This window comes from Drosophila busckii, chromosome 4 (genome assembly GCF_011750605.1).
Source record: "Drosophila busckii strain San Diego stock center, stock number 13000-0081.31 chromosome 4, ASM1175060v1, whole genome shotgun sequence".
In the NCBI taxonomy this organism is placed as follows: domain Eukaryota; kingdom Metazoa; phylum Arthropoda; class Insecta; order Diptera; family Drosophilidae; genus Drosophila; species Drosophila busckii.
In genome coordinates, this window is record NC_046609.1 from 31,819 (window position 1) to 43,326 (window position 11,508).

Genomic DNA, 11,508 nt, shown 5'->3' on the forward strand with positions numbered 1-11,508 from the left:
CAATATTCAAAGAGTTCGCAAATAAAAATATTACGCCGCCTGAGCAAGAAAGGGAATATACACTATAGTTTTAAATAATTAAATATCATTTTAATAATTAAAAATAATTTTTTTAATAAAATAAAAAAAAAAATAAGTGTTATTTTTTAATAAAAAATTATAACAGTTACGGTCTCTGGTTTAAAGTATCGTAAAACAATATTTAAAAATATACTTACTGTAGTCATTCAATCCAATATCAAAGAATCCGGTCGTCAAAGCTCTTTTCTTTGGTATAATTTTTCGTTTGTTAGATTTTGTTGTTAGTTCTTGAAAATTTAATAAAAATTGTAAATCAGAAAGAAAGTTATTAGGTATGAGCACAATTACCTATATCACTTCCGATATTAAGCTCTTTTATTTTTTTAAGGGCAATGTGCGTAAGGATTTCTGCTTCAGTATCGGATAGTTTTTCTAAGGAGGTATCTGCTAAGTGTAGAGTTTCTCCGTGCTCCGAAACCCAAGTACAGTTATCCTAGGTATACAATTAATGGATTACTTTAATATTAAAACTGGCCTACAGTTCATATTGACTTACTGATGGAGTCCACTTATGTGATGGAGGCATAAATTCCTGGCTCAAGGATTGTCGGCTTTGACATTTTGTTCTACTCCCCCATATCTTTCTTGATACGAACTGCCCGACATTAGATAAAGATTTTGACTTTTGCATGTTGGTTGTTTCATTTTTGAAAGCTGAAAGCATAGTAAATTTTTGAAGCGTATTTAATATTTGGTTTAGGTATACAAATTAATAGAAAAAGAACATTTTTGTATGTAGAACCAATAATTACAAAGAAAACATGAAACATAGAAAGTTCTTAGGGCCTCTAATAACCCACTTATTGATAAGTTGGCTATTTTTCCCTTCAAGATCATGTTAGTACAATACAAATTGTAAATTGCCAACTTTTGATATGAAATAATGAGCCTCTTGAATGAATTCATGATATGCGGCATATATGTATGTGAATGTACTTACTCGTGCATACATCACTAATTTTGTCATTTTTTAAATTCGGGTTACTTGAAGATTCAGGTAAATTAGCATGCAACAAATTAGAGAAAAACTGTGAGCCTGATGACAGTAAAGCACTGGCGGTTCTTACAGCTTTTTCTTTCGGAGCATAATTAACCACATTTGTTGGTGAAGTAGGAGCTGATGCTGTACATGAGTATTCCGTGTCTTTTTTTGATCTTATAGCGTCAATACTGTCGTTATGCCTGCTGTTGGTATCAACATTCTTTATCATTTTTTCCCACTCAATTTTTTTCTTTAGACGCTCATCAAGGTCTCTTTGCCAATCAAGATGAGCATTTTCTAAGATGTTTGAATATTCGTTGCCACGAATGTGGTCAAGCGCAATGAGGGCCCAAGCATCTAAAGTTTGAGCTGCTTTGTTATTATACTCGTCCATTCCGGGTGGGTTTATTTCACCCTTTGCTTTAATGTTGCGCAAATTTCTATCATAATTTACTGATTTAAATCGATTTGCGTCCCCATCATGAACACTTTTTTTCCGAGCCATACGTAAATAGCGCTTAATTGTATCACTCACTGACTGTGAAACATCCTCATTGTCTATTGAGCTCTTTCGCCGATTAGCATTTTTTTCCGGGTCCTCAGCAACTGCCAAATTATTACTGTTTTCTAGCATATATTCGTATTGACTCGCGATTTGTTTCAATTCACCCAATTGAATAAAGCTTGTCTGCGTTCCACACGAATTAAAGTTTTTTTCAATAATTGCTGTTGGCTTTCTTATAATCGCATTTAGATCGCAGGTAATACGATTGGCATTACAAATGAATTCAAGGGAATTGGGAGGTTGTTTTTGGCGTTTCAATGTTGCAGTCAAGGCTGTTTGTGTATCAGACTTCAATAAACTTTTAATATTTTTAGATACCAGATCATTTTTGGGGATATCTCTTCTCTTGCTCGAACTGCTTGTATAACTAAATAAGTTTGAAAATGACGCAGCACGTCCGAAACCAGATCTTTTTGGTTCGGAGGAATGTAAAAGTCGATGCAATTGCTGCTTTTTTAACATATTGTAGACTTTTCGTAAATATGCTTTATCTTCAAGAACTGAGGGTGTTATATCAACCATTTCTAAGCCATTAAGTGTTGAGTTTTTACATAGTATATTCAAGCACTCCATAAGTTGTGATACGCAATTTTTGTCCCTTAATTCCAATTCATTTGATGTTGGACTGTTACTAATAAGTGGACGGCGCGAGCTTGGTGACATTGTTTGATCCGGCCGAATTGTCTTCGTTCCCAACAGCGCTGTAGTCTTATAAGGTTCGTGAATTTTGAGGTATGTCTGTAAAAGCTCAATAGTGTGGTCGATATTCTCGCTCTCGCATTGAATTTGTACTAGAGAGGAAGCAGTCGGCTGGTTGTTGCGATTTCGTGGAAGTAACTTGATACGTCTCCGACAACCTTTGCTGGCTCCAGGAAAGGAAGTCTTCCGGCGCCATAATATGAATCGAGGCTCTGAAGCGCACACACGCTGGAATTGCGCCTCGATAATCGGAATGTTCTCCGAACCATGATGCAGTCCATCGGGTATCAATTTTCGTCCAGCATCAGTCATATATCTCCATGTTTTTCGTGTTAAGAGCCAACGCTCTCGTTTTTTTTCTTTGTCTCTATCCTTATCCCTAACCTGTGAGCGACGCCGCGAGTTCACAGATAGTTCTCTTTCTATTTCCGCCACACAATCATTTGAAGTCTCTTGCGTATTTCCCGCACCTGTATAATTGCTTTCATTGTTCGCTTGACTCACTGTTTGAGGCATTATGGTACCTTCAAGTCGGTTAACCTCAACGAGTACGTCGTCTAAGGGACCAGATCTTTTTTTTATGACTGTCATAGGGCGACGCAAAGTATTTTTTTTACTTGACTCCATTGCTAGTTTCCTTTAATGATTAAGCACCTGAAACAATTACAAACATGAATACCTAAAAATTTGTATTGTAAAATTTATAATTGTTTTTTATAGTAAAAATATACGCCATAAACAAAATAATGTGAGTTTCATCTTTTTAACATTATGAGTACATTCATAGACAGAATTAACTGAATAATAATAAATGCAATTCTAAACTTTTTTATTCAGTACATGTAAATCAACAGTAGCTTCGGAAATACATACATACCACTGAGTAGGAAATTTTGACATAAAAGACAATTTATAGCTCCTTAATACAGCATTACGGAACTATTGCGTTTTATAATTATCTTTACACTTAAGTACATTTGACTAAAAGACTGAAAATAATAAGAATAAAAACAGCTTATTAGGTATTACCATTTAGTTAACATAACCAAGTTAAATAGTTACTTACTTGTTTATGCATTCAGGTATAGTTTAATATAATGATGTACATATATTTTAGATGATTTTTTTTTAGGATTATCAGGGGATAAGCTTGTCCAAGGACAAGCCTGGAGCAAAAAACGACTATTACGGTGATAATAAATGAATTCTGTGATGTCTTTGATTGCTAAATTTGAACAAAAATAAAATTTAGTTACAACACTTCATATGATTGAAACACAAAATTAATCAATACAAAACCCCCATATACAAGCTTGTTATATATATATATAGATTATATTTATTATATATGATTAGTATTATGTCTGTATATGTATTTATTTGACGGATACAAATTTATATGTATGAGTAATTCTCAAGCAAAACTTTAGACTGCTTAGCAAACTAAAATTTTGAGAATAACGTCAAATATTTTGAGAGCGTGTATAAAAAGAAATATTATTATGTACATACATACATACATATGTACATAAGTACATAAAAAATCACACAAAAATCACGAAAGCACAGTGCGGTTATCTTTCTATAAACAAGTTGAGACAACTAACCTAGCCGATGCGTTCCAAGTATTTGATTTAATAAAGTGACTAGAAAGCTCATCACCTAGTATATTGAAAATTTAATGGTAGAAAGCTTGTATTCTGCTATACGAAATATATACATACATATGTATGCCTTTTCTCCTACAGGTAGCGGTAGCACAATGTAACACATGCGTTCAAATGCACACGTGTTACATACATACATATATACAAACATAAATATGTATGTTTGTTCATACACAAGCAAACGTTCATTGTATATACGTATCCATGTTTAAATACATATTTATGTAGCATATATATGTGTATGTATGTATGCTATAGAATTTTCATTAATGTGCAAGTTGTTTTGAAACTGACATTGCTCAAAGCTTTTCTTTTTTATTTTTCAAAAACATTTGACTTTTTCTTGCTAATTATGTGCATTTTTTACTAATTGAATTGATAAATTTAATTGCATCTGAATTGAATTTCATTCTGTTGCAGCCAATTCTTCCTTATTTGTGTTTACTGTAAAATGATGGGTGTTTGTGTTTGTGTCTTCGCTAATCATGGACAATGACTTAATAATATACATCCATATGTATAATTTAGTGTACTACTAAATCTTAGGAATTAAAAGCTTAGATCAGAAAATTACAATATTTTTATACACATTGACATTTTGTAAAAAATGGAAAAAGGGATTAGAAGTGCTTGTATGTAACGGGGAAAGGCGTGTGCTGACCCTAGTTTTTCTTGTAGTCGACGGTGAGTCAATTTTAGCCTGTCCGTGTATGGTGCGTGTTTCTCAGCAACTATAGAGCAAATTTGTTGTAGGTGCTCTATATCCAGGGACTTTTTGCTTTCTTTTTTTTTTGTATTATTTTTCCCCTCCCTCAAAACGACAAACATCGATACTATAAGGCAAGTAAAGTTAAATCTGTTAAAACTACAAAAACCGACACTGCCAGTTCTGTTTTCGCCGATTGTTGAAATTCAAACGATCGGATTAAAAAATTGCAATTTTTAATTTCAATTGTTCAAATAGAGGACAGCGGGGTGCACGTGTGACGTTCCATACACGACGCTGCTAGATCAGCGCCGGGATCGCTTGCTGAGCTACGGCGAGTCAGCTGTGTCTGGTCCGCTGTTTTGTGTGTATGTGTTCATGAGTGCATGCGTGTGTTTGCTGCGATGCTCTAGTCAAAGTGTATTTGAAAGTTGGTGGCGCCCAACTTTAATTTTTCCACTTGCTTAAAATACATTTAATGCTAACTAGCTAAAGTTAACTTTTCACATTAAATTAAAAAACAAATTAATGAAATTAGTAAGAAAAAAATTAATTTTATAGAAAATTTAAAAATATCTTTTATACGGAAAATTAACTACAAATTAAGATTTGTTAGACATCACACTTGCTACGGCGTGGATGGTTCCGACAGACATACTAAAGTTATAATCCGTACAAAGCACACGAAAGAGTTTATATAAAGGATGGGCGTCTCTTAATAGATTAGATTAATTAAAATAATCCCAAATACAAAAATTTATTTACAATGTTTTCTATACGATTCTATACGATTTTGGTACTTTGCGCAATATTCGAACAAAACATAATTGTCTTTTAGGTCCATAAAATTCCTTTGACTGTCATGTACCTTACAGTGAGATGCTTATCAAACTTCCGTTGATCGACGACAACACCTAAGATCTATCTGGTTATGGTTAAGTGTATAAATAACTGCAACCTAGGTTCAAGAACAGAACTGTCTACGATAAAGTACTAGAGGACAAAGGTATGCTCGCGTTGTAAGTTAATAGAGTTAATATAAACTCAGGGTAGCAAATCATGCAAGCTATAGGTCAGTTTTGATCGGAATTATCCGGGATCTGAACAGGAACCGAAAGCCGCATCAAAGTCAACATTTTTAAATACGCTTTATTATTTAACAAGTGGACAGGTTAAAGTTGGGCGCACCAATTTAACATCACTTGACTAGGCTCGCGACAACATTACATGCACTCCAACCATACACACAACACGGACGGTCACAGCTCGTTTTCGCTGTGTCAGCAGCGACGGCGCCGCTGCGGTCGGCAGCGTCGTTTGTATGGCGCGTCAGCACGTGCCCCCCGCTGTCTATATTGAATGTAAATAATTCCTAAGTCTTTATATCCGATTGTGCTAAATTTTCAATCGGTCAAACTGCACTGGCCTTTTGCTGATTTAGTTCAGTTTTTAGGGTTTTTGTACTGCCTATATATCGTTTTTTCGTATTTTTGCGGGGGAGGGGGGGAGGAAAAAAAAAAACATTTGGTTCTGGTATAGGAGCACCTACATACCATTTGGGTTGCTCTAGCTTTATAGTTGCTGAGACACCGCACTCATACGACGGAGGACACGGACGGACGGCGGACAGACGGACAGGAACATGGTATATCGCTCCGCTGTCGAGCTGATCAGGATTTTTACTTATATGGGTCTGCCACGCCTCCTTCTCCCTGTTACTACATTTGGCAATTACATAAGTTACCTTTTTCCAGTTTTACAAATGTGCCAAGCTGTATAAAATGGTATTGGAGAATGTCATTTTACAAGAGTAGGTGGGCGTATCAGATATAATGCTTCCCTTCTACGTTAAATTTGTTCATAAATTTATATTTAGAGTGCAAACTAAAAGAAGACGCGTAGGTTAAAAGGTCTATAAAGGGTGCGTTGACGCGGAGTCTTTGGAACCGAGCTTCAAAATTTTTGCGGCTGGCATCACAGAAGAAAACATAATGACAATTAAGATTGGACGCCCACCACTTTTGGATAGACTTTGTCAGGCTCGCAAGCAAACACATTGTGCTCTCACAACCATACACCACAAACAGTAAGCGTAAGGCTCGTTTCCTCGCGTAGCGTCAGCGCGACGCCGCCCGGCGTCGAGGCGAGTTTGATATAGCGCCGATCGCCACCGTGCACCCCGCGTTATATTGAAAATTAATGCAAAATAATTTGTTGAAAGTTATTTCATTCGATCTTCTGAATTTTCCCAATAGGTCGAAACATGACTGGCGCTTTTTAATTTATTGAGATGCTTATTTACGTTTTTTTTTTGATTGTGCGCGGAGAAGGAAATAAAAAAGAATAAAATAAAGCGTGTGGTCCTGGATATAGGCACCTAATACCAATTTGGCTTTCGAGTTTCATAGTTGCTGCGAACCGTACTTCATACGCGGACAGACGGACATGGCCTTATCGACTAGCTCGTCGAGCTGATCAGTATATATACTTTTGCGGTCCAGCCGACGCTTCTTCTTCTGTACATACATTTGCCAACGTTATGGATTACCCTTTTTCCATTTTTTACAAAAATGTCAAAGTGTAAAAAAATAATATTCTCTTTTTATTTATTTATTTATTATTTTATTTTTGGCGGCAACCACGGAAAGCAAAACACAAACATATTCCTGTAATACTGAACATACATACTCATAATAACAACAACAATATCCTCTTTTGAATTTCGGGGTAGTTCTTTTGATATTGCAGGTAATGCTTGAGCTCAGCACGAATATAAATTGCTATTCTGTAAGTCCTGTTAATTGGTTATTAAATTTAATTTGGGTCGTGTGTTTAGCATTAGATTCGTGGTCACACTTATCTTTTGTAAGATTGTAGCAAAAAGTTAAAAGCGTGTTTTATGTTGTACCTGAGCACCAATTAACATGTACATATGTACATGGATACATAATTATATATGTAGAGAGTGAGAAATCTATTACACTTAATCTGTAATTAGGTATCTCAAACGTAACTGTGTAAGCCGATTCTAACTCAATCTATTTCAAGTATACCAAAAGTATTTCTAGAGAGAACATATTCGCAAAAAACATTAATCTAATATTTGAAGTTGTAAATAAAAATAATGTTTGAATAACCGTTTGTATTGGCATTTAAAATATTCATCAATAGTTGAAGTTCAGATCAGATTAAAAAATATAGTTAAAACTAATTTAAATTATGTAAAAGTGGCTCAAACGTTTCGTTTAAAAAACTTAGACCTTTAACTTTCAAGATTGTGTTGATTATTTTCACTAAAATTTATTTATTTTATGTCAACTATGACAGGTCGACTATAAAAGAAAAAGATTAAAAAAAATATTTTAAATTAATTTAAAGTATTTAATATGTTTTTGTTTTTAAATTTGATAAACTTATAGATTGTGAGTGTTAAGCAGACCAAACATTCGTTGCAACAATTCAGGAAAACCCAAAACCCCAATAAGGTGTTAATTATTAATAGTTAAAAAAGTTTAAAAAAATCTTTTAGTAATACAATAATAAAGTTTGTTGTAATCAGCACAGAGTACTCGAAGAGGCTCATGCAGTGAATAATTAGTTGTACAAACGTTAAGTAATAAAGGATCAAAATTTCGAGTATACCTATCAGGTATAAGTTGTCGATTAGTATAAAATGGTAGATCAACTCCTGGAACCCAGTTAAGGCCTTTTTTAGACAGAATAGATAAGATAACCTGTCCAAATTATCTCAAAATTGGTATCATCATCATCTAACATCATTTAATCATTATTATTGTTATTTTTAAAATGTACGAATTATTGTTTAAAGTGATTTTTCCACATATTCCCTACAACATTAATCATAACATTAATCTCCATAAAGTGTATTTTGCATTGAACACATTAACATACATACGTACACATGTATGTACATGCATATATGTACGCCCATAAATGATAACTTTGCTGAATTGCAGTATCAAATATACATACATATGTATGTATTTTTTTTATTTTCTGCTTATAGCGTTAAATTTAGTCGAGCTAAACATAGCCTAGGAGTATTATTAATTATTAATAGGATATAAGCATACTAATAAATAAATGCATAAATGCATTATCCACACGTACATGAAAAATATATCGTATACGACAATTGGTTCAAGTGTGCAATAAGCCAATACGAAGAGTAATTCGATTTAGTTAGTGAAAAGCAATGAGTGATTTGCATTTAGAAAAATACATTTGTATCATAATTTGTGTGCTACAGACAAATTTTACAAAATGTAGGGAAAGTGATTTAACACCGGCAGTGGTGGTTAATAAGAACTTTGAAGAGTTTAAGGTTTGTTAAACATCTTGTTCGTTATGTATACAATAAAAGAATTGTTCTGTTTTGTTTTTAGAAAATTAATAACAAGATTTATACACGAGCTTATGATGAACTACGTGGCTATAAAGCGTATGAAGAAAATACAAAATTTATTAGCGAGCATAATAAGTATTATGAGAAGGGCGAGAGTACATACCGTCTTGCTGCAAATACAATGTCTGACATGGTAATTTTATTCTAACAAACTCATTTTAAATGATTATCAAATAGAATCTTTTTGAAAGAACACAGATTCTTACTTGAAAGGCTACTTGCGGTTAATTCGAAGCCAGGCAAACTCTTCCATAGATAACATAGCTGACATTGTTGGATCAACATTAATGAATAATATTCCTGAAAGTTTTGACTGGCGAAAAAAAGGTTTCACGACATCAGTGCAAAACCAACAAAGCTGTGGTTCTTGCTATGCCTTTAGCATTGCCGAAAGTATTGAAGGACAGATATTTAAGCGCACTGGTAGGATTCTTGACTTAAGTGTGCAGCAAATTGTTGACTGCAGTATATCATATGGCAACCAAGGATGTACAGGGGGCTCATTGCGAAACACTCTTAAATATTTGCAAGCAACTGGGGGTCTAATGCGATCTGACGACTACAAATATACATCAAAGGTTATATACTATGAATATTCATTGTTATTCTCGTTTATGTATGTGAGTTTTTATTTGCAGAAAGGCAAATGTCAATTTGTAAGGGACCTTTCAGTAGTGAATGTAACCTCATGGGCCATTTTGCCGGTTAATGATGAAAGCTCTATCCAAGCAGCTGTTGCACATATTGGTCCAGTCGCAGTGTCCATAAATGCAACCCCAAAAACATTTCAATTATATAGGTAAATATTATGTAGTAAAACAATTACATTATAAACCCATTGATAGCTTGTTTCTGAGAAGAATTTATACCTTTACTAAAAACATGACACGGACAGAGTGACCCCATGAACATTGGACTCATATACGGAATATATACTTTAAATATTAAAAATATATATATAGGTTTCTTGATCTCAAGATTAAGGACTGCAGGGAGCAGAAAAAAAGAGAAAACATAAATTCTTCGCCTTGAGTGGTAATCGAACCCAGAAGCATAAACTTGTGGCTATTATGGGGAGGGTCTGAAAGAGTTCACGCAAGGATATAAAAAATGTATAAAAAAAATTAACACGGTTTTTAGAGATAGAGATCAAACGAACAAACAACGCACATATATTGCTAAGCGTCATATTGTTCAAATAACATATACATAAAATGCATATGTATGTACGTAGTACCTATGTTTGAATTTGTCTGTATGACATTTGAAAATTTAATCAAGAACTTTTTTCTAATGCTTAATTACAGTGATGGTGTTTATAATGATATTAGCTGTTTATCGACATCGGTGAATCATGCAATGCTTGTTATTGGATTTGATAAGGATTTCTGGATTCTGAAAAATTGGTGGGGAGAGCGTTGGGGCGAGAGCGGCTATATGAGAATGCGCAAGGGAATTAATTTGTGCGGTATTGCAAATTATGCTGCTTACGCTATAGTGTAGGCCTATCTAATTAAAAGCGAATTACAAAAGTTTTCCATAAATCCAACACAAATTATACCATCCGTTTATAAATGTAATTTAATACCCCCATGTAAATGTACATATGTATATATACCTAAATTAATATGTATATATATATATATACATAACGTATATTGTTGTCTCAATGTAATTATATGGGCTGAAGACAGACACAACCTTGCCACCCAATACATTCAAATTATTTTCATACCATAAATTTTGTAAGGGGGAAAGTTAATTAAATTAAAAGCAATATTCACAGTTCGTTGAATTAAAAATACGAAATAAGTGTTTTATGTAGAGTAGGAACAGGTTCATAGAGATGACAAAAGTTGGGGTTAAGCCAATATAAAGGGATGCTATTGCACTTATTTCCGTTTGTCTTAAAGCGCATGCGCAAAATACCAAAACACGCCCATATTGTGGGCCAGTTTTGATTTTTATTGGTTCATGGCATTGCGGTAAGTACCCAATTCTCCAGCTCCTTCCGTTTATTACCGTTTCACACCAGCTCTTATTGGTTGTTTATACTGCGTGTACAAGTATTCATTGGATATTCCCATTGCACTACTAGCTGGCGCCTCTTGTTGGTTGCATCAACCAAGTCAGCTATAGGAATTGGATTTTTAGTCGACTCGTATATTTCGTGGCGCGAGATTTCTCTAATACAGCGCAATGTTCGTGTGACAGGTTTAAATAAATACTCAATAAATAATTTGAAATAAAACTAGTTTCCATACACATTTAAATTAAATTTTACTCGTATGTATTTGGAAGGCATTGACAGTTTAATTTTGATCAAGTATTCATTTAATTTTGTATTTACTAACGCTTTCCGTTTTTGTTACTAAATATTTT

The 11,508-nt window shown here is 34.0% G+C and overlaps 2 protein-coding genes across 2 annotated transcripts; one reads left to right on the forward strand and one right to left on the reverse strand.

The window, feature by feature from the left end:
• Positions 1 to 30: 30 nt before the first annotated feature.
• Positions 31 to 3,272, reverse strand: LOC117134976. Its single transcript, XM_033294659.1, has 6 exons — positions 3,205 to 3,272; positions 1,022 to 2,981; positions 578 to 735; positions 370 to 514; positions 219 to 308; positions 31 to 62 (listed from the first exon to the last, which is right to left on the reverse strand). Exons 2-6 carry the CDS (start codon positions 2,952 to 2,954, stop codon positions 31 to 33), a joined length of 2,358 nt encoding a protein of 785 aa, XP_033150550.1. The 5' UTR covers positions 2,955 to 2,981; positions 3,205 to 3,272.
• Positions 3,273 to 7,451: 4,179 nt separating this feature from the next.
• LOC108607318 (cathepsin L1) lies at positions 7,452 to 10,629 on the forward strand. The gene is made up of 6 exons (XM_017997989.1): positions 7,452 to 7,487; positions 8,971 to 9,045; positions 9,107 to 9,259; positions 9,318 to 9,704; positions 9,765 to 9,925; positions 10,434 to 10,629. Exons 1-6 carry the CDS (start codon positions 7,452 to 7,454, stop codon positions 10,627 to 10,629), a joined length of 1,008 nt encoding a protein of 335 aa, XP_017853478.1.
• The last annotated feature ends 879 nt before the right edge of the window (positions 10,630 to 11,508 follow it).